At 47.2% G+C, this 23023-nt stretch overlaps 1 protein-coding gene across 3 annotated transcripts in view; it reads left to right on the top strand.

The window, feature by feature from the left end:
• The window catches only part of FHOD3 (formin homology 2 domain containing 3), a 475398-nt gene that overhangs the window by 437827 nt on the left and 14548 nt on the right, over positions 1–23023 (top strand). For 2 of the 3 annotated variants that reach the window (XM_047087061.1, XM_047087060.1), the window contains 5 exons: positions 1079–1198; positions 1885–2046; positions 6585–6775; positions 13098–13290; positions 20003–20177. In XM_047087061.1, the coding sequence (XP_046943017.1) occupies positions 1079–1198; positions 1885–2046; positions 6585–6775; positions 13098–13290; positions 20003–20177 (841 nt within the window). Of the gene's footprint in view, positions 1–1078; positions 1199–1884; positions 2047–6584; positions 6776–13097; positions 13291–18429; positions 18454–20002; positions 20178–23023 lie in introns of all 3 variants that reach the window. The other variant, XM_047087059.1, reaches the window with a different exon arrangement.

Here is a 23023-nt window from a genome sequence, read left to right as displayed (position 1 = left end):
ATAATCACCTCAACTGTCATTGACTGTGACGATTAGCCAGCATCGGGTCACTTTGAGAGAGTATCTCTGTAGGAAGTTGAGAATGAAACAGTGCAAGAGGTTTGGAGGAGAACAGAAGGAAAGAGCCTTAACAGTGAAGGCATGGGGAGACTCATCTGGGTAGGAAGCAGAAGGAGCAGGTGTCCTCTGGACTGGGGGAATTTACAGGCTGAGTAGAAGGAACCAGTAGAGAGGAAAGAGATGGAAGGTGAGCTGGAATGAGCATAATTGAGAGGAAATGCCCAAAGGAGATAGACTGAAAGCATAGGAAGAGAGGCTGTGTGGTCTCCATCCTCTGACAAAGGAGGCAGCAAGGTCTTATGCTGAGGACAAAATAGGTGGCAGTGAGCATAGGGGCTTCAGGAGGGAACCCGTGGTGTTTGGATTCATTCAGGAATCAAGCAGGGATGAAGAGATGTAGGACTGAGACGACTTGGCATGACATGGTCTCAAAACCAGTGTGGAAGTCTGAGACTGGGTGTTTGGAAGGGAGTGGCAGTAGTGAGGATGGTAGCCTTCTAGAAAGTAGCCCAGGCTAAGAAGTGACCAGCCATAGAGTCCTAGAGGGGAGGTTAGGAGACCCGAGGGGTCAGGGGACAGTGAGGGACAGTTTCTGGTGCCATCTGCCTAGAAGGAGAAAGGTGAGAGGAAGACTGTGGAAGATGCTGAAGGAACATGCAAAGGAGGAGGGTCCTAGAAGTTAACCATCGTCAGAAGGGAGAATAAGAGGGGAGTGTGGTCTAAGGGTCCTGCCTGAGCTTGGCACATGGGCAGGAACAGCGGAAGATGGAGCATTTGTCACCCCAGCACAAGTAGCCACAGGTACCCATTTGGTCTCCACTGGGGAGACTTTGGGGACTAGACTTCCCTGCTCCCCGTTGGCACTTCCATACTTAAGAGCATGTGCTCATAACATGGGATTGCCTTATACCCAGAACTCCGCTGTGGTTACTTTGTACAAAAGTTAAAAAAACAAAACCAAAGTAAAGCCAAAATGTCCATTCTTTATCATCACCTTCCAACTTTTTTTAATTGAAAGGAAGTGGCAGAACCACTTTTGGATCTGAAGGAAGGAATAGACCAACTGGAGAACAATAAAACCTTGGGCTTTATCCTGTCTACTCTCTTAGCCATTGGGAACTTTCTAAATGGAACTAATGTAAGTCTTTTATATTCCTCATTCTCCTACCTCCCTTGTCACGAAGTTCCTGCCTTTCATTTGCTGAGGGAGGTTGTACCTCTGGTCCTCCAAAGCACAGATGAACAAGTTAACTTTTGTATTGCTGGAAAATCTAGAAGGAATTTTGTCCTAAACTTACCAGGGCCTATTTATTTGAGCCTGTATCTTGCTGTACAAACAGGAAAACTTAGAAAAAAAAATTGCTACTCTCGAAATGACATCGGAGAGAGTTTCTTTTGTCCTCCTCCCCCATTTTTTTCCCGAACTTATTGCTTGAATGTTTGTACTTATATACATTATAAAACAAACTTTTTTAAAAAATGGCCTATCTTTGGTCAGGAAGCAGCAAAGTAGAGGGCAAAGAGAGAAAGAAAGTTGAGATACCCAGATGCCAGAGACCCAGCCTCCCAGCACTCTGATTTAGGCATAGAGGCCTGGGGTAGCTCATGTCTGGGAAAGGGCTAGAGGCTCATTTCATGTTCAGTATGGCTGGTCTATGTGTGATCAGCTAAGGACAATGGAGCATGTGGCCTGAGAAGCTCCAGTCACAGAGGAACTAAATATTAGGCTACTCCAACAGGACATTGATTCCAACCATTTGTGCCTTTCGAAGAGCCTGTGTCAAACTTGTGCTCCTTGTCTTTTATTTAATGTTCACCAAACAGGCCAAAGCGTTTGAGTTAAGCTACCTCGAGAAGGTTCCAGAAGTCAAGGACACCGTGCACAAGCAGTCGCTTCTCCACCACGTGTGCACCATGGTGGTGGAAAACTTCCCAGACAGCTCCGATCTGTACTCGGAGATCGGGGCCGTCACCAGGTCAGCCAAGGTATGTCTGTGGGCCCAGAGGAGTGGGCCGTGTCTCTCCCTCAGATGCTGGATCTTTGCCAGTCATCTCTGAGGGGCACAGGCTCTATGAAGTAAAAGTGTGCAAGTGCTGCTTGCAACCCTTGCTCTAGAGTTTGTGGATATGACCTGTCTCATGCTGTTGGTAATGGACTTTTAAGATCCTTTTCCCATCTCTGGTTCTCCATCAGATTCTTTCCTACTGAGGTATGTGAGGCAAGCCTGCCATCCCAGTCCTGACTGCTACATCCACGGCTGAGCAGTGTTACTCACCAGGCCTGGATTCTCCCAAGCTTTAAAACTTCCCAGCTTGCTCGGAACTTCCCAGCTCAGGCAACAATGTCAAAAAGATGCAATTTGGCTCCTGCTAAGACTTCCATGGGACCCTGCTGTGAAACGTGGAGCCAGGAAACAGGGCACACCTGGCCTCCTGCTCCCCCCCCCCCCCCACACACACAGATTGGCTATTCCTGTGATCTTTCACAGAGGGAACCGTTTTATAGGGCTGTAAACAGTATAGAGCATTGGCCCCTCGGCTGCAGACTCTTAAATTGAGTGCAGAGCTAAAGAGCTTCATGAACTTGTGTTTATTAGAACAAAGACAGTCGCAGTAGCTGGGCACCCAGCTGCCCCCACTTGCAGGAACATCACTGAGGCTGACCAGCCCCAGAGGAACCCCAAACACAGCAGAACTGGGAGATGTGAGGGTCTTGGGAGCAACAGGAAACTCATGGGGAGGGGCTGAATAGGGCAACAGGAGTCAGAGACCAGTGTGGAGGAAACTTCTAGAAACCCAACCTGGGCAGGCTGAGGAGCTGAAAGCAGACAGCCTTTAGCTCTGGGACACACTGGACTCTAGTGTAAGAAGAGGAGAGAGAGAGTGGTGGGAAGAGGGGACACATGGGGAGGGGGCTTTGCTGAGGCCTCCTTCACGGAACTCCCTCTCTCTGCCTTCTCCCACAGAACTGGCCTGTGCGGGCCCCAGGGGCTGGGACCCTCCTTCACCTGCCTCCGGAGCCACAGGCTGGCAGCCGCCGGGTACAACGAGCAGGGGGTCCTGGGCCGGCCTGATGTGCACCTGCCTTGAGGTAGAAGGAGGCAGGCCGGAGATCTCCCAGCCTCAACAGCTGACCACAGGCTTCTAAGTACAGACTCCTTTACTTCACAGGCAGCCTTACTGCGTTTACTCTGCGCCAGGCACTGTTCTGAAGTGTTTACAAATATTACTTCAGTATCCTAACCAAGACAAAAAGCCCCTCTGAGTGTCTCAACAGGGGGTCCTCCAATCCCTGCTCTGACACCCACCACGAGCACCTTCTCAGAAGGCAGTTTGTTAGGAACACCTCTGTCTGAGACAGAGTCTGCTGCGTGGCTAGGGTCATCTTGGTCTTGTTACGGGACCCACGCAGATCAAATCGGTTCCCTTTTTATAGGTGGTCCTTTGTTCTTTCCCAGGGCCTTCTCCTAGGTGGAGCCTGCTTCTAGCTAAGTAGCCCTGGCCTAGGAGTCCTGATACCGGGCTGACCCCCGGTGACTGGCCCAGCGCCCCCCTCAGTATCAGGCCTTCCCCAAAGGATGCTTGGTGATTAGTTAAATAAAAACTAAATAACTTATTCTTGTCTGAAGATTGGCTACACGAGCCAAAAGTGCAGGTAGGTTTTACCTATTAACTTCGGCAATTACTAGAGATGACTATTGACCCAGCTCTCTGTGGCTTGCGAGAGGGTATCTACCGCTACTCCGCCTTTACTCCCAAAGCCTTTGTGGGTATTGAGGGATCCTTCTACGTGGACCGGTACAAAATAAGGCTCAAGAAACCTCAGCCCTAGTTGCATTCACTCTGTCCTGTGGTGTCACACGTCAGGCCTCAGCATTACAACCCCCAAGGGGCAGACTGCCCTGGCGTCTGCAGGATGACTGTGTCCCTGAGCCGTCCCACAGCATCCCAGTCTGACTTGATAAGGTTTGACTTTGCTTCAGAACACAGCTCACGGGTCTTCCTACAGACACAAGTGGCCCCTATGGAGCAGTCCTCAGGAGAGGTCTCCTGGCAAGGACTTCCTTCTCCAAGAAGGCAACAAGTCCAGCTCTCTAACTGAGGTGGAATTAAAAAAAAAAAAAAATTTGTTTTTAATGTTTATTTATTGTAGAGACAGAGAGTGGAGGAGGGGCAGAGAGAGAGGCAGACGCAGAATCTGAAGCAGGCTCCAGGCTCTGAACTGCCAGCACAGAGGCCAACGCGGGGCCTGAACTCAGGAACCATAAGATCATGACCTGAGCTGAGGTCGGACGCTTAACTGACTGAGCCAGGTGCCCCTCTGAGGTGGAATCTTAAAGGGGCAAATCTAGGCGTAAGGCATGCCGGTTGAGAACTTAGACCGAAGAAACTCAGAGAAAGCCAGAGAGATTGAGGGTTCAGATCCCAGTTCCACTGCTTACGGCTGTATGGTCTCTCACAAGTTACTTAACCTCTCTGTGCGTCGGTTTCTCCCCTGCAAAGTGGAGCTAGTAGCAGAATCGGAGGTCATGAGGGAATTGTGAAGGCTCAGGTCGCGTGTCCTAGCAGGCCTTCGGCCAGGCAGGCAGCCAGCCAGATGAGGCAGCCTTCCAGCCCCCCTCCAAAGAAGCTGCATTAAGCTCCAACCCTGAAATGGCACTTCCTCACAAGCCTCCCACCTGGCTCCTGTCGGCAATAGGCTTCTTTCTTCTGCCCCCACCTTAAGGGCTAAAGTGTCACCTGGTCAGACTGCACAGGGCTGCTCAGTGCAGATCTGAGCTGCACTGAAGTCATTTTATTGTGTAGCCGGGCCCTGCCAGATGCAAATGAGGACAGATCCAGAGAATTATGGTTAGACCTATTACAATTGCCTTAAAATCTCCTAGACATTACTTGTCAGTCCCAGGTCATCCTTTGCTAGACTTATTCTTTGAACTATTTAGTCCTTTTCTAAATCTGCTTTTTTTTCCTCCCTCTCAGTGGAACACCTGATATATATTTTTTTTCTCAGCTCTACTAAGACCCAGAATCTGTCATCTAATCTGGACCCAGAATTCCTTTGGTTTCAAGCAAATCATTTTTCTCAAAGTCCCATGAATCCCCTGCTTACCTGAATCCCAGGACTCTGCCCAAACTTGCCTTCTGTTTTTGGCTCTTCAGCACCCAAGAAACCCAGGACTTGCAATGTCTTGCCTGGCCCCCAGGGCATCTCTTGTGCTCAGCAAGGCTTTATCCTGTCTGGTGAAAGATCCCCTCATTGAATTGACCTTTCTTGACTTGATCTCTTCCATTGTCTCAAGGAGAGCGGGACCACTCCCGCAAGTGCCCTGGGCACTCACGTCTCTTGACCTCCATCATCTAAGAATGGTGGTTCACCTCCAGGCATCTGCTTTCTCCTTCTGACCTTGATTTGCCCTGTGTTCACCTTTTCCCACCAACTCCCACTCTCCATCTACTTCTGTGCCCTCGGTCTCCTCCCTAGGTTTATCTGTTTCTGCCTCTCCTCCTAGCCTTCTCGTTTGTTTCCCCTGTCCTGTATCTCTCTCCATTAAATGCCCTCAAATGCATTTTTTTCCATGACTCTTTAATTCACGTAATTTCTAGTCTAGCAATTCAGTAAAAGAATCACTTTAAAAAGCCTGAGTTCAGGCAACCTCCATTAAGCCAAGCTGTTCCCGCTTCCTTGAAGAGCATAGTGGGTGCTATGACACATCTGTTCTTTGCACACATGGCTTCCAGCTGCCAACAAGAGCTGTGTGTGCGTGTCTCTCTCTCTCCAAAACACACACACACACACACACACACACACACACACACACACACCTGGTGGGTTCTGCACATCCTCAGGGTTTGGTCTGTACACCTGTTTATACAATAAGCCTCCTCAAGAACAGCATCTCGGTCTCAGTCAACATTTGTCTTGGTGTTCTTAGCGCCTGGTATAGGAACTGACATATACCGCTTTCTCCATGGGTGTGGGATGAATGAATGAATGAATGGGTGGATAAATAGTATTTGTCACACAGTGTACAAAAGGCCAGCTGGGAAGAGAAGCTGCCTGCCCCTTAGCCGGCCCCACCATATTAGAACCATCCATGTATGATATGAGTGGTGTATTCCTATAACCCTAAGTGAAAAATCATCTCTGAAGAACAAGAGTCCTCTGAAAAATTTTATGAGACATCTGCTCAGTTCATCTTGTACTAGGCTTCCTTCATATCATGTTTTAATTTACAGTTCCCAAAGACTTTCCTAAGATTTCTTTCCAAATATGGGGGGGGCGGTAGGGAAGAATGATATTTGCATTGGGTTCTTTTGGAGAACAGTTTTATCACTAAATAATCTGATGTCAAGATAATGACAAATACACATGTAGATACTTTTTAGGCCATAAATATGTTTGTATTTCAACATGTAAATTTGGTTTTGATGTTTGTTTCTTCCCGGAGGCAGTTCACTTTCCTGGTTCAGGTCGATGTCTGGTTGTTTCAGCACATTTGTAATGTTCTCCCTCTGATTTTCAGGTTGACTTTGATCAACTTCAGGATAATTTATGTCAGATGGAGAGAAGATGCAAAGCTTCATGGGATCACCTCAAGGCAATTGCAAAACATGAAATGAAACCCGTTTTAAAACAACGAATGTCAGAGTTCCTAAAAGACTGTGCAGAACGAATTATAATTTTAAAGATTGTCCATAGAAGAATAATTAACAGGTAAGTAGATCAAGGAACTAATGGAAACACCTGTAAAATGGCATGTTGAAAATATTCTACAAACCAAGATCTGAAGGTTAAGGTTCCAAAAATTGTACTGTAAATCCTTGCTACATAGAAAATACACCTTTGTACATGTTTGTTTCACGGGTATTTAATTTTCTTACACACACACACACACACACACACACACACACACACACACCCAAGAATATGATGCCATTGAATTTTGAAGTTGGAAGGAATCTTAGGGATCATGTGATCCACACATCCCATTTGAATAGGAACTGCATCTATAAGATCCTTGACAAGCTGACCCCTGTATCCCTGCAGCTGCTTGAACAGTTCTGCATACCTACGGCACGTGTCGTCGCAAGGCAGCCTGACTCGTTCGAAAAGCTCTTTCTCTATATAACGTGCAGCATGCCCTCTAAGACCCTCCCCTTGTTGATTCTCCAATGGCTGCTCCACTGCCGCCCTCCTGGATGAGGCCTGGGCCCCCCAATGGGTGCCACCCTCTGCACCAGCCTTCCTTAGGGTCACAGGGATGTGCAGGGATGTGTCAGGCCTTTCTTGCCTACGAGGAGGCTGGCCAGGGTCCAGGCCTGTCTCAGCTGTGAGCAGAGGCAGCACCAGGACCAGAACCTGGGTCTTCTGACTTCCGGGGCCAGGGCATTTCTAACCACACACCACCACTCTCCTCTCTTTGCGATATCACAGAATACAGTTGTAGGCTTCTCATCTGGGCCTTCAGGGTCTGAATGCTCTGTCCTGGCCCTACTGAGCCTGTGGACCTACAGGCCGTGGTCTCCCTGGAACAGGTGCTCTGGTGACAGACCTTCTGAAACAGGCCTCGTTGTGGTTCTGTTAAGAGAGCCCCTTGGAGCCAGCTCAACTGCAGGCCTTTCCCAGAGACCTGCCCCTTGGGCACACTCCCAGACCTCTATCTGAGCACTTTATTATCTTTTTAAGCAAATCGGCCGTATTTTCATTTATCTCTGTACATTTCCTATTTTTTATTCTTTTTTTTCTCTTCCTCTCTTTCATCTTTTAGCTTTTCTTTGAATCCACCCAGAACATCAGGAACCTAATTGCCTTGCCTGCATGTGAGCTCTTGCCTGGCTTATGCCATTTGCTGCTTTGGGAATTGTACCTCCTGGGTCTTGGTCCAGGCTGTTGTAGGGCAAACAAGGTGGTGGTAGTCTTCAAATGGTAGACAGAGGGCGCCTGGGTGGCTTAGTTGGTAAAACATCCAACTCTTGATTTGGCTCAGCTCATGATCACAGGGTACATGGGTTTGAGCCCTGAGTGGGGCTCTGTGCTGATGGTGCAGAGCCTGCTTGGGATTCTCTCTTTCTCCCTCTCTCTGCCCCTCTCCATCACTTGGGCGCACTTGTGCGAGCGCTCTCTTGCTCGCTCGCTCTCTCAAAAATAAATAAACTTAAAAAAATAAAAATGTTAGGCAAGACAAGAATAGGGAACAGAATCTTCCCTCCAGGTTGAAGACCATCCGTTACTCAGTACTTCTGGAATTTAGTTGTAAATCCCTCTCCCTGCACTCCACCTTGACCTCTTAGTGCCCTCTGGGGAGGAGGGTCTTATCAGAGATTTGGTCAAATTTCTTAGTGAAATCAAAGTACACCATGCTTTTGACATAGTGAGCAAGTGGAGGTGGGGAACGTGAGCTGCTTCGGGCCTCCCTGCTTTTGTGTGATACAAGCAATTTCCAGCTTAAAACTACTCAAATAAACAAATAGTTTCCACTTGGAATGTTATGAAACTGGAGTAATTTTCTGAAAGTCTTGGAAAGCTGTTATGCCTGATCACATTAGCCATATTATCCTGGATAGGTAAAAACTCATTTTGGTGATTCCTTAAGCTAGTGTGTGTGTGTGTGTGTGTGTGTGTGTGTGTGTAAAATGTATATAGTTTGCCCTGGTTGTCCTATTCTCCCTGGTAAGCTGGTCACCCAAATGATGGTTGCTGTTGCATGACCTAGATCCCTGTCTCCTCACTGTTGGCCATCCCATGCGGGATGACCAGCACGAGCTAGGAATCCACCGTAGTTATTGTGGATGGTAAAAGAGCATGGCTCTGTGCTGACAGCTTGGAGCCTGGAGCCTGCTTCGGATTCTGTGTCTCCCTCTCTCCCCCTCCCCCACTTGCACTCTGTCTCTGTCTCTTTCTCAAAAATAAACAAACATTTTTAAAAAAGGCGGGGCTGGGGGTGTGCGGGGAGGCAGGGCTAAAGGGCAGGTCCAGGTAGTGGCCAAGCCGAAGCATCTAAGCCATAGAACCCTGGGTTTGAATGAAGTGGTTAGCCGGAAGGCCATATGTAGAACTGAATAAAGCCGGAATATCTTGTCAAAATGGCACTGGGGGACTGAGAGCCCCAGCGGCTGTGTTTCCTCTTTCCCTCCCTCGCTCCCAGCATTCCCAGGAGCATAGCCTACACTGCTGTGGTCTAATATGTTCCCTTTACACTTAGAGAACTGAGACCCAGAAAGGACTAGAACCCTAGGTGAGGTGGGTACAGGTGCCTTATGGGCTTGCAGGTCAGCCTAAATATTGCAGATCAGAAACTTGGAAGTAGCTAGGCCTTCATTTTTTTTCCCTCACCTGCAAGTATATAAGAGTTATATTTTTATCTGTGTAATTAGGAATTCATTTAATAGGGCCCTTTTTAAAAGACACAGTGGTGACACAGACACGGCTCTGAGGCTCCCCGAGTATGAAGGTCATCGGTCTCTGGGGCATTAACTCAAGCCTGTGCAGGGAGCAGAGCTGCGGTTCTATTCTGAGGACGCTCAGCTGTACAGACAAAATAACTTTTGCTTATTTCGCCATTCAGCTCACCTCCTCAATGACCCACTGCCTGGCTGGGTAGCAGTCTGCCGACCTAGTCAAAGGATAAGACTAAGCAGCTAAACTGTTAGTCTCCCGAATGTTTGGACTTCAAGAGTTCGACTCCTCCGAGTTACCCCTCCCGAAGTTGACCTTGAGGAAGTCCAGTGATTTCTAGAGCCCAGTGGTGAAGATGGGGGTAGGTTCTCCGATGGAGCCCTCTGGAAACTCACTAGCCTCCCACGTGGACAGGCCAGGGCAGTTCTGCTCAGCACCTCCTGGTGTGACTGATGGGCTGAAAGGACAGCTCATCAGGTCTCCCCTCTGCTCCACTTGTGTCCTCAGACTCCACAGGCTCTCTGCTCTCACCCCCTGGGTCCCTAGGGTCCACTGTCCACCACACAGGATCCATGAGGGCCAGTGAGTCTGGCCAGACCGTACTGCTTCCTCACCTTACAAGGCTGCCCTTCCCTCTCTGCCGGGGGGGGGGGGGGTCCGTTTGGGCCCGGAACCCTCTGTTTCGTACCAGGGCCTCCTGGTGGGACAGAAGTTCCTCTTGCCCTCGGCACCCCTTAGCCTCTCGGCAGACTTCTCCCCACTCCAGGACCTTCTTGGGGAGAGATGAGAACGCACATTGGGCCTCCCACCTTCCTTGCTCCTTCATTCATGAAGCTAAAGAAGCAGATGCTTCTACCTCCCTGTCCTGTCTGGCCCTCCCTTAGTCCAGTGGGTCTCCTCTTGATAAAGGGAAATATAAAAGAACTTAGTCCTCTTTAGGTAAGACTTAGCTTTCAAAACCATTGCCTGGCTGAGAAAATCTCGTTCTGCATGGCTGAATCTGCGTCTTACCCTTTCCCTTCGTGCTGCCCCTCCAGCTGCCCCTCCAGCTGCCTCGTCTCACCTGCAAGCCCCTCACTCAGCTCCCGCAGACCTGTTAGGCTGAGCTGTATACGCTGTGGTGGGCGCTGGAGTGTGGGGGCCCAGATGCAAGTGCGGAGGAAGGCCTTGCTGGCCGGCACAGAGACAAGTGACACCCTGACTGGCTTCCTGGTACCCCCAGATCCACCCTTCCCCTTCCTGGGCCAGACCCTCTACTCAGTGGCACACTTGATGAAAAGGGTGGATGATGGGACCGATCAAAGATACTGGTTGTCCCCTGGTACTGGTTTTCTTGCACACGCTTTCCTATCTCAACACATCATGTTTTATACAGCCAGTGTATAATGTCAGGTAGTAGTAAGAGCCCGGAAGAAAAATTAAGAGTATAATTGAGACAGGAAGTGACACGGTGCTGTTTTACAAAATACATCAGGGAAGGCTTCTCTGAGGAGGTGATATTTGGGGCGGGATCCTTTAGGATGGGAGAGAGGGAACGGCTAGGAGTGGACACCTTTCAGAGCCTGTGGTCCTGCCAGTGGAATGCCTCTCTGCCCCTCTCACAGGCCCTGCAGGCTCTTAGCTCGGCCGTCTCCGGGTCCACATAGCACGCCTGGAGTCCAAGGCTTGTTCAAGGGATCTTGAGGAGTCTAGTGCAGCTGGGGTCATTGGAGGTGAGACAGGAAGTGGGGCCAGTTATGTGGTACTGTGTGTGGATAGACCACATTTTGTTCATTTATTGATGGACGTTTGAGTCGTTTCTACTTTTTGGCTATTATGATTAATGTTGCTGTGAATATTTCTGTAGAGGTTTTGTGTGGGCACATATTTTCATTTCTTTTGGGGATATATATAGGAGCAAAAGTGCTGGGTCATATGGTAACCCTATGTTTAACTTTTTAGGAACTGCCAGACTTTTCCATAAGCAGCTGACCCTTTTTATGTTCCCGTCTGCTACTGATTGAGGGCTCTAACTTCTCTGCACCCTCACCACCACTTGTTATTGTGTGTGTTTCTATTATAGCCATCCCAGTGAGTGTTAAGTGGCATCTCCTTGTGGTTTTGGTTGGCATTCCCCTAATGCTTAATGATGTCAAGCACCGCGTCATGCACTTATTAGCTATTTGTATATCTTTTTTTGGAGAAATGTCTATTCAGATCCTTTGTCCATATTTCATTTGTCTTTTCAGTGTTGGGTCATAAGATTTCTGTATATATTCTGGATACAAATCTCTTATCAGACATGATTTGCAAATATTTTCTCCACTTTGTGGGTTGTCTTTTCACTCTCGATGGTGTCCTTTGACACACAAAAGTGTTTAATTGGGGGGGGGCACCTGGGTGGCTTAGTCACTTGGGGGTCTGACTCTCGATTGTGGCTCAGGTCATGATCCCACAGTTTGTGGGATCAAGCCCCGCATCAGGCTCTGTGCTCACAGTGCAGAGCCTGCTTGGGATTCCCTTTCTCACCCTCTCTCTCTCTGCCCCTCTCCCACTCGTGCTCTCTCTCTTTCTCTCTCTCTCAAAATAAATAAACATTTTTAAAGAAGTGTTTAGTTTTGATTAAGTCCAATCTATCTGTGTTTTTCTTTGGTTGCTGATGGTGTCAGTGTCACATATAAGAAAGAAATCATTGCCTAATCCAAAGTCATGAAAACTTACAGTTTGTTTTTCTCCAACAGCTTTATAGGTGTAGCTAAATTCTCTGGTAGTAAACATTTTTTCAGCCCCTTTAATTACAAGTTGTATGTTTTATTATTTTTCACATAAGGAATAAGCCAATTTCTCTCATTTGAAAACCAATCAAAACCCCTATTCAAACAGTAAAAATTAGAATGATCAAAATCCAAAGTAGTTGTCCATAAATAGTGGTATCCTTTATATAATACTGTTCCGTCTACATAAAAATGTCCCTCTGTCTTCTTGTATCTTCTTTCTCATTTCCGGATAACTAAAAATCGTGTACATGTTTGCTTATTTAATTTCCTTTACAAAATTGCTAAGTCACTAAAATCCACTAATTTTTAATTTAGAAGTTAAATAGCTGAAATTTATTTTGTGCTGCTTGTTTGGTGCTTCCTAATAAAATTAAGATTGTATATGATATCATGAGAAAATATTTCGGAATATTTACTCACAAAAAATTTTATCAGCATTTTTACAAACCATCTGTTGACAACTCATGTGATCACGTGTGTTCCAGTTGTTGTGAAAGCAGGTCATCGAGGACTCACTAAGCAATATTCCCTTATTCCTTATTCAGTTCCTACATAATCTAGAAACTGCGGTCTTTTCTTTAAGACAGTGCTTCATCCTTTCTCTTACGAAAGATTTGCGTACACATTTTAGAAAAGCATTAAAACACTGATAAGCAAAAGGAAAACAGTAATCTAAAATCCTAACACCTAGACATCCTCCTTCAGCGAGAAAGCGAGTTGAATTTGACTTCTGGTTGCATTTTTCACTCAAGTCTCTTCAACCCCAAAGCCTGAGGAACGAAGCACGATGCCTGCCTGGTTGGTTTCTTACTGAAAGTTTTGAGACCGTAGGTTTTTGTTCTTTAAAACTGAAGCCATCACCATTATCGTGTGTTTTATCGCAGGTTCCATTCCTTTTTGCTCTTTATGGGCCACCCACCTTACGCGATTCGGGAAGTGAACATAAACAAGTTCTGCAGGATCCTTAGTGAATTTGCACTGGAGTATCGCACCACCAGGGAAAGGGTTTTGCAGCAGAAACAGAAACGGGCCAACCACAGAGAAAGAAATAAGACCAGAGGGAAGATGATCACCGATGTAAGTTTCATGTCATTTATTGTGAAAGTAGATCAACCATAAAATCTCCCCGCAGTTTGGGAGCTGTGCTCCCCACCCCCCACTGTGAAAAAAATGTCCATCTTTTAAAAAGTGCTCGTAAACTATTACTCTACTATTTCTGCGAAAATCTATATAACGTACGTGGGACTAATACATGTAAATTAAGGATGTGTGGCTGGTGGAGGGACTTTAACCCATATTGGGGTGTTGTGGGATGTGGTGTCATTAAAGGCTTGATTCTTCAACCTCTGGGATGTGGGTAAAAGTGGAAGAAAAGAAAACAGTTAAATGGTGATGCCACTTATCATAGGAAGACAGGTATACTACTGATTTGGGAGTTGATTCAAGAGTTTCATCATCATAACGATGCTATGTGCAACCAACCAGTTGACCCATGGGCAACCCATTCTAGGCCTCTGAATAGAGAAATAATTGGTGAGGTTGGTCAAAGACATAATCTGAGGGCTTCCTGGCTGTCCCTTGAGTCAGAGGATATTCAGGTGGGAAGAAATCTGGACAACAGTGAATCCAACAGGAGTTCCCTTTAGCCCCTCGGGGGGCGGTCGGGGGGGAGCCTCTGCACACTTACATGCTTGCCTCGCTCCTGGGCTTCTCTCTCCCACCTCAGCCCTGAGCCCCCCAGGTCCCGGGTGCCATGGGCATTCAGATGGGAGATGTTCTATAAGTAGAGGGGAAAGGGATGTGTGAAGAAGCCAGAGACAAATACATACCATGCAGGTGCCTCTTTCTGATGTGTCTTTATGAAATTGATCCCATCTGTGCATGGACTCGAGAAGCACACTGGCTCTGTGATACAGAGGTTGGAGAGGGTAAAGGACCAAGCAACAGGGAGTGTCATCGTCCTGGGGGTTGCAATTCTCAGTGAAACTCCAGTCAGACATATTTCTTTAGGGAGGAATAAAAGCAGTTAAGAAGACCCCAGGCTACCTTCTGCGCCCCGATGCGTGTGTGTTGTGGGAAAAATGGAGTGCACACGATTCCTGTCCACATTCTTGAGGGATCTGACATTTATGTGGCGACCGAATCCATCATCTTAGAAATCTTGTCATTTTATGGCAGTTCTGCGGACCACCAGGGACCAACCCCCTCACCCAAACTCCTTGTTCCCTTGGAATTTTCTTGACCCTTAAAGAGTGCTCAGTTCATTTGTCTGTGGAGGGAGTCCTCTGTGCAGCCCCCTGGCAGTTCTGAATGCCAGTGCCATCACTGAGAGTTTTCCTTCTCCTCTCCTGAAATCTGGGTTCAATAGGATGTTTAGCCTCCCAGAGGACAGCAACAGGAAGCAAACTGAATCCATTTGGTTAAACTGTGGCCCACTTTGCATTCCACGGTGTTATTTTTAAAAGTTTAAAAGGGGCTTACTTGCTTTTGTGGAAATGAGACACATTGGAGGGTGAAAAATACAAGCCCAATATGCTTATAGTTACGAAAACACATGATAATTTCTTGCCAAATTTTTGAGATTTTTTTTTACAGATCCCACTAATTTTTTAATTCTGTCCTTCTCCGAAAACATTAAGCTTGCCTATTTATAAATGGGTAAATGTTTCTGCAGTTTGATTCAAAAATATTTAAATTTCCATTAAAATGTGGGCTGTACAGGCTTCATCCTCAACATAGTCCCTGTTTTCAGTGGTCAGAGTGGCATCATCCACGTACAAAGACTGCCATCTGCTGGAAAACTAGGATATTGTCACTTAAGGCAAAGTGTATAGCTTCTTTTCTCAATTCTCACTTATGTGCCCAGCACTGCACTGGGCACTAAGGAAGATGTGACTGCATAAAAGACAAGCTATACCCCAAGGGTATCCTCATGATCTGGTTAGAAAACAACATATACACAACTTACACTACTAAAAACATAGGCGATAGATTGAGTCCCTGAACAGTAGGGCTGTAAGTGATTTTTAGAGAAAACTGTGTAGTAAATCATTTTTAATAAAGATTCTGGGTAAAATGAAGGTGGAAGTGGTAGCAGTCAAACAGACATGATTTGGCGGAAAAACTTTTTTTAATGTTTGTTTATTTTGAGAGAGAGAGCGAGAGGGCGCACGTGGAAGGGGCAGAGAGAGGAAGAGAGAGACTCTCAGGCAAGCTCTGCACCATGCACAGAGCTCGACGCAGGGCTCAATCTCATGAACCGTGAGAACACGACCTGAGCCAAAATCAAGAGTCGGACACTTAGCCAACTGAGCCACCTAGGTGCCCTGAAAAAGCAATTATTTTCCAAGATAGAGTGAAATCTGGGTAAAATCTGAAGACCCTGTGTTTAGAGTCAGCCCTGTATCTGTCCTTGTGTGCCTGTCCCTCATCTTCTTTCTCTGTTTCTAAAATGAAAAAGGCTTCCTTTCTCAAAATCCAGGTGTCCTCCCAGCTAAGGGTCAATATTAAATTAAATTAAATAGTTCCTCCTCCTTGTTCCCTGAAGTAGTTCTAGACAAAATGGTGACATAGACAAGGCAGCACAAGACTGCGGTGGCCTGTCTACTGTCATCATACTCAAGATGGGCAGCAAGAACTCAGGCTATCAGTCCCATGACCTCCACATCCAGGGACAGTGGGAGGTCTTGAAAATGAACCAGCCAGTTATTTTAGCAACAAAATGGGTTTATTTGGGAATGGCAGAGGAATTGCAATTTGGGACATGTAAGCTATGAAAAAACCATAGGGCAAGTCCAGAAAACAAAGGAAAGGAATGCTACTTTATAGACAAAAGAGGAAATTGGGAGAGGCTACTTCCAATGAAAAGTCCATTAGAAAAAAAGTGAGAGTTCGGGGTGGTGGTGGTTTCTCATTGGCTGAGTTGTGGTAGTCTCTCATTGGCTGGGCTGTTGCCAGGCAAGAAGGAAATCTTCATCCCTCTTGCTGGGGTGCTAAGGTAGGCTTCTTCCTGTTGGTGGCTGCAATTGATGACAGCATTAAGGCATGAGAGCTTCCCCTTCTGGCTTCCTATTTTAAATGTTTCCTTCAGTTTCACAGACATTTATCCTCCATTAACCCCAGCTTCCTCTTCTAGAAAAAGGGAATGCTAGTTACTTTGGAGGATGTTGAGAGGGCTCGAGATTCTGTATAGGTAACACCTTATACATGTGCTAATGATGAGAAAATGCCAATCATCCTGGTAAAATAATAAGTTCTAAACTAGAAATAAAAATAGAGCAGGACTCTTATCTCTGAGTGTGGTGTCATTTGCCTGGGGATGGTGTGGAACTTGATGAATCAGAAGCATTTTGTCATTTCAGCTGCTGAAACTTTAGTCTGTTCTCAAAACCCTTGTGTCTGAGGGAAGCAGGAGTGCTGACACATAGGGGCACTTGTACCCCAATATTTATAGCAGCACTTTCAATAATAGCCAAATTATGGAAAGAGCCTAAATGTCCATCATCTGATGAATGGATAAAGAAGATGTGGTTTGGGGCGCCTGGGTGGCTCAGTTGGTTAAGCGTCCGACTTCAGCTCAAGTCATGATCCCACGGTCCGTGAGTTCAAGCCCCGCATCGGGCTCTGTGCTGACCCCTCAGAGCCTGGAGCCTGTTTCGGATTCTGTGTTTCCCTCTCTCTCTGACCCTCCCCCGTTCATGCTCTGTCTGTCTCTGTCTCAAAAATAAATAAATGTTAAAAAAAAAAATGAAGATGTGGTTTATATATACAATGGAGTACTACTTGGCAATGAGAAAGATTGAAATCTGGACATTTGTAGCAACGTGGATAGAACTGGAGAGTATTATGCTAAGTGAAATAAGTCAGAGAAAAACAGATACCATGTTTTCACTCTTATGTGGATCCTGAGAAACTTAATAGAAGACCAGGAGGGAGGAGAAGGGGGAAAAAAAGTTACACAGAGGGAAGGAGGCAAACCATAAGAGAATCTTAAATACAGAGAACAAACTGAGGGTTGATGGGGGGGGGGGTGGGGGAGAGGGGAAAGTGGGTGATGGGCATTGAGGAGGGCACCTGTTGGGATGAGCACTGGGTGTTGTATGGAAACCAATCTGACAATAAATTATATATATTAAAAAAAAAAAAAAAACAAATCCTTGTGTCTGATCTGTGGGCCTGGTCTTGTAACCTCAGTGGAAACAGGTTAAATTGAGGGTGTGTTTAATCTAAAATCAAGAGATGGGCATGACTTTCACCTTCAGTTTGTCTTTTTTTTTTTAAATTTTGTTTAATGTTTATTTTTGAGAGAGAAGGAGAGAGAGCATGCACATGAGTGGGGGAGGGGCAGAGAAAGAGGGAGACACAGAATCCAAAGCAGGCTCCAGGCTCTGAGCTGTCAGCACAGAGCCTGACACGGGGCTCGAACTCATGAAGCACGAGGTATGGCCTGAGCTGAAGTTGGTGCTTAATTAACTGAGCCACTCAGGTTCCCCTGCCCTCAGTTTATCTTTGAAAAAAGATATTTTATTTAAAAGTTACTTAAAGAAGTTTATCTGGTGATAATTAAAAGTTTGGCATGTCAGCTCAGAAAGCCTCCATGAGGGGCAGGTAAGAGTTTTAGAAGAACTGAGTTTCATGTTTCGGAGGAAAGGGTAACAGGACCCATTCTACTTGGGTGGTTGTTCTGCGTGTTCTGCCTTCCCTGTGTGTGGAGGGACCTGGCAGCCTAGGTGGGGAGGGCTCTGGCATTCGGGATGAGAGGGAGGACAGTAGCTGGCAGAGAGCATTGGGCAGATGGAGGCTGGTCCACTTACGGAGGGCCCTGGTAACTGGCAGTTGTGGTGGGTTCCACAGGACATGGCCAGCTGAATCGCAGGCCACAGAGCCGGGAGTCAGATCTTAATTGTCCGGAAACCAGGTATGCTGGCTATCAGCCCTTGGGCAGCCTCAGGAGGTTGGTCTGGAGCCCCACAGATTCCTCCTGACTTTGGTCAGAACTGGCCTTGGGGCTCACAGAGGGAATGTCTGGACGAGGGCAGGAGGGTTGTGCAGTCAGGGCCTGGCAGTTCCCGAATCAGGAGGGCGCACCCCGGTTTTGATGGCCAGTTTCTGTATTTGGAATTTGCTATGACATTGAGATGCTCTCATCTTTGCTGACTTCTACACCGTCTAAGAATCCCTTCTGTCTTTTCCATCCTGTCCTGTCCTCTCGGGCAGACTGACGAAGAGGATGAAGTGGAGGTAGGACTGTTGATAAACATGAAGAATGCCACATTTGGCCTTCCCAGGCGTGCTGTAGAGTCTAACTTAACATAAGCGGCATGAGGCATCAGCACCATTCAGTGCTCTAAACCATGCATGGTTGTTTTCTGGTTGCTTTCGTGTGATCACTAACCTCCTGACATGGGTTCTCATCATGCTGTGTATGCCAGGAATCAAGGGTTACCTGCATTTTCCAAGCTGTGCCTGAGTCCCAGGCCTTGTCAGGAATGGCCAAGTTCTAATATTGGAGATACTCTCCAATATTGGAGAAGTGGACAGGGAATTTACCCTCAAGCCCCCTGCCTGAGCCTTTTGGCAACTCAAATATGAGAACTGGATTCTAGAATAACCGTAGAAAGAGCCCTAAAACCAAACAGGAAGTGGGATAGTGGCCACGAAAGCAGTCCCCTCTCATGGGCAGCCTTTGACTTGTGTCTATTTTCTCAGCCGGAATCCATCGGGTTCGTTGGGATTCACGTGTGCAGGAGTGGGATGACAGGGCTCCTCCTCCTGGGTCCGGTGCAGATGGGAGAACCAGAGACCAAGTCAGGGCTGATGGGCCCTGGGAGATGAGGAGGGAGCAGTGCAGATGGCACGAGCAGATGAGTCCTGGGCTCTGCTGCCATGGCTGAGACACTCGATGACAAGAGGAAGCCAGGAATCTGTAGAGCTGCTCTTTGCAAACATTAGTCTGACTGACTTTCTGTTTCTCCTCCAGATGTTTGCCCTTGTGTACATATGGCCCAGTGTTCTAGCATACCTCTTTTAAAACATCTAAACCCTGATTCTTTGCTCAGCTACAATTAGAGAATTTCACCACGTACATGTACTGCATGTTCGAACAACTACATTTCTGACACGGCCAGAAGTAGCGAGTGTTGCCCAACTCAGTTTCAGCATGAATTTCTGTGTCATGTTCGGGTCTGGGCCCTGCAGCTGATTCCCTTGGGGTCTTTGGCATGTCACTGAATCTTCAGTTTCCTTCTCTGTAAAGTGAGATGGGACTAGATCTGGAAAGATTCTACCCATTGCTTACTGTGGTATGATTGTGTGACTGAATCCCAAGTTTTAAACCATCATAAGTGGTAGATAAGAAAATTTTAAGTGCTTTCTGGTGGTAAATTTAAAAACTTGATAATGTGATTAACGGGGCATGTTTGAATTCTCACATCAGGGCTTTGGGGTTGGAAACAGATTTGGTTTCTGAGTGCTTCCCAGGGTTGATGTCAGTCGTCCCTAGCAGGCAGCCACCGAGGGAATCTGCAGTGGGCCTGGAGAGACTGGAGAGGGGAGGGCCAGGTGTGGTCCTTCTGGGACCATGGCTTTTCTTTCTGGTCAGAGAACTTGCGGCATACATGGATGGGTGTCATTGGCTCATTGACAACCTCAGTGACTGCCCTAGCGAATGCATCTGCAGAATGCACACAAACAACGAAGAGGGAGGTTTTCCTCAACAAAACGTTTTGTGGGCTTGAGTTGGTGTTTTGGGGAGTCACCTCCCCCCCTCACCCCTACTTTGGTCTTGTAGTCCGGCAAGTTCTCCAGCAGCTCTCCGGCGCCTCTGAGCCAGCCGCAGGGCCTGAGCTACGCGGAGGACGCCACAGAGCATGAGAACATGAAGGCCGTGCTGAAGACCTCGTCGCCCGCCGTGGAGGACGCCACCCCGGTGCTGGGCGTCCGCACACGCAGCCGAGTGAGCCGAGGTAACTCCTGGGCCGGGGGAAGTTGAGGGGGGCTTCCCCAGATGACCACCCGCGGGGACCCGGTTCCCAGCACGAGGGTACAGGTTACTGGGCCCAGGAAGTATCTGCTCAGGGCCTCCGACTACCTGGGACCTCCAGTCCTGACCACACACGTTCCTTCACGCACACGTTTGTGACCCACTGTAGTGCTTCGTCTCAAAGACCAATCCTTCCAGAGGTATAACTGAATTCACACAAGAGGAATTATTATTATGAATGAATCCTTACGGGTTAAAGTGGGGGGGGGGGGGGGCAGGTAACTACCAAATGCAGCCAGCAGAGTATTTGGTAAATGAGGTTTTCTCTAGGACACGGCCAAGTGTACCCACTGGTGTGTTGTCTGTGGTGCCTGAAGGCAGCCGTGGCCTGGCTGAGTGGTGGTGGGAGAGACTGTGAGGACCCTACAGCCTAAAGTTTTCATAAGCTGGCCCGTGTAGAAGAAGCGTGCCGGCCCCTGGATGAAAGCACTATCCCTTTTTTGCCTTTTTAAATCTTTAGAGGCAATGAAGCGATGAAAACCAAAGATGGTAAAGACAGATAAGAGTTCCCAGATTTGTTTCATAACTTGGAAGGGATATTTTATTGTAATTAAGAATGAGGTGCATTTTTCGTCCGAGAATGTTTACTGGTGTCCCCTAGTCTAGTCTGACACCACATGATCCCCTCCTCGCTTTCCTCACTGCCTGCAAGACGTGGCCCACACTGCTCATGCTGTCACTTCAGGCCCCTGTCGCTTCAGGCCCCTGGTCTCAGCTTGTCTCCCACACTTGGCACTCACTGGCCCTCCCACTGGGCACCACCCTTCTCTGCACCCGCATCTCCCTGAGCCCCGTCCGCTGTTCATGCTGTCCCCTTTTCCTCTGCCTGTCCAGCCCCCCTTCACCTCCAGGATCCTCCTCCTCCTTCGTCCTCCTCAACTCACTGGGCCCATCCTTCCTCCCATGTACTCCTGAGCACCCCCCTTCAGGCTGCCTAAAGATTACAAACTTTATCACTAAAGACAATGAGCTCCTGACGGACAGGCTGTCTCTCCTCTTGGTGTTTGCTTCGCACATACACTGCAAACAACTAACAGAAAGCATATTATTTATTGTCCAAACTGGGGTGCTCTGGCACCTGAGAGCAGTTCTAGTAGTAATTAGAGAGGGGCAAAAAATAGAACAGGCCAGGAAAACTGGGTTGTGGGTTGGCTTCCACATCACGGAAACTCGGTAAGGAAATGCGTGCATGCGATGCCCATCAGGCATCCTCCCAGACTCTGGAGAACATTGAGACTCACAGGATGACAGATGGCAGCTACAAAGTAGAGTTGTGAGCTGGAGAAACCCCTCAGAAGGCCCTTCAGTGACTTCTAATTGGCTTTGTGTTTTTGGAATTTTGCTGTTGTCAACCCTGTTAAATGTAAGAAAAAAATAGTAATGATAGTAACAAGAACTTTGACATAAGAGACAAAGTAAATGCAGTTTCAAGTTTTCTTTAGAAGAAAATGGGTCACACATTACATTTGGTTTCTTGGAACTTCTTGTCAACCCAAGGACCATAAGCTGCCATTCAAGGAGGAGTCTTGAAAGGGCTTCCAAGCAGGGTTCCAGGTCCCTAAGGCATATGTGGGATTCCCTAGGGGAGCTGCACTTCAGGCTTTTTACAAAATTACCACATGTTTTTCTTACTTCATGTGAGTTCAATATCACTCTAGCTCCTTTGTCTGTTTCTTAATGTTGGACTTTGGTTTTTACCCTTTTTGCAGGGGTTTTACTTTGATATGCAGCTAAGAATATGCCAGAAAAAGGGCTGCCTCCCTTCACCCTTGTCCCAGTGGTATCCTGAGACACAGACAGCAAAGCAGGAAAGTCATATCTTCTACTACAACCTTGATTCCCAAACTATACCTCAGATACTTCATATACTATGATTACATCAAAGAATCAAAGACTGGGTTCTCTGGGATTTGGTTTTTCCAAACCCCCTGACTTCTAGGTATTCTTGGATATGGAATTAGGAGAAAATAAATGAATATATGAATATTCTGCTGTAGCAATGAAAGGGCTGCCTTTTGGTAACCAACAGCAGAAAGACACAGCTGTGAACAACCACAGCCCTGAGCACTTTATGGGGTATGTTCTGATTGTCCAATTTTCTATGAGGAAGGAGAGGTATCCTCCACTTGGCCAGTGCTATTTATAAAAGGCCCTCCATTTCTCAGAAAAGCCAAGTAGCGACACAGAGGAAGAATGTATATACAAGAAAGAATCTAAGAAGAGAGAAGAAAAGTGTTGAATGTGAGATGGTGAAGAAGGTAGTAGCATTAGAGGCATAGCAGTAGAGACTATCATTCTCAATGCTGCTTTTATGAAGCGTAAAACAAGGATAAGAGTAAATAAAACAGCTTTGCGGTGTGGTGGGGTGTGTGGAAGGGAATCACTTATACCTATGGTACTCAAAACGACCTAAGACATCCCACGGATGAGTCTAGACTCTCTGGGCCCAGCAGCTCTTGCAGGCTTTGTGTCCTGGCCTGCACGTGGCCACCAGGAAGATGAAGGGGAGTGTCAATGCCCACATGGAGTTGACCGCAGCCATCAGGGGTCTGGAGCCCTATACCTGGGTGGCTGCAAGGGTAGCTCGATGGAAGCCATCTGCGGAGATGGAGCCTAGTTTGTCTAATGGCACATAACAGGCTGCAAATTTTAAGAGAGAAAGAGATGAGAAAGGAAGACTGTTCAGTTTCTCTGCACATTCAGGGACTTCTGCTTCCAGATGGCACATAGTAGGGAGGGTCAGGGCACCACTCCTGCTGAGACAACTAG

Source organism: Lynx rufus, unplaced genomic scaffold (assembly GCF_022079265.1).
Source record: "Lynx rufus isolate CCGP_SWC_20201006 ecotype Redwood Valley unplaced genomic scaffold, mLynRuf1.p SCAF_22, whole genome shotgun sequence".
Lineage (NCBI taxonomy): Eukaryota > Metazoa > Chordata > Mammalia > Carnivora > Felidae > Lynx > Lynx rufus.
The sequence above is the reverse complement of the archived record's forward strand: the minus strand, read 5'-3'. Positions and strand labels throughout refer to the sequence as shown.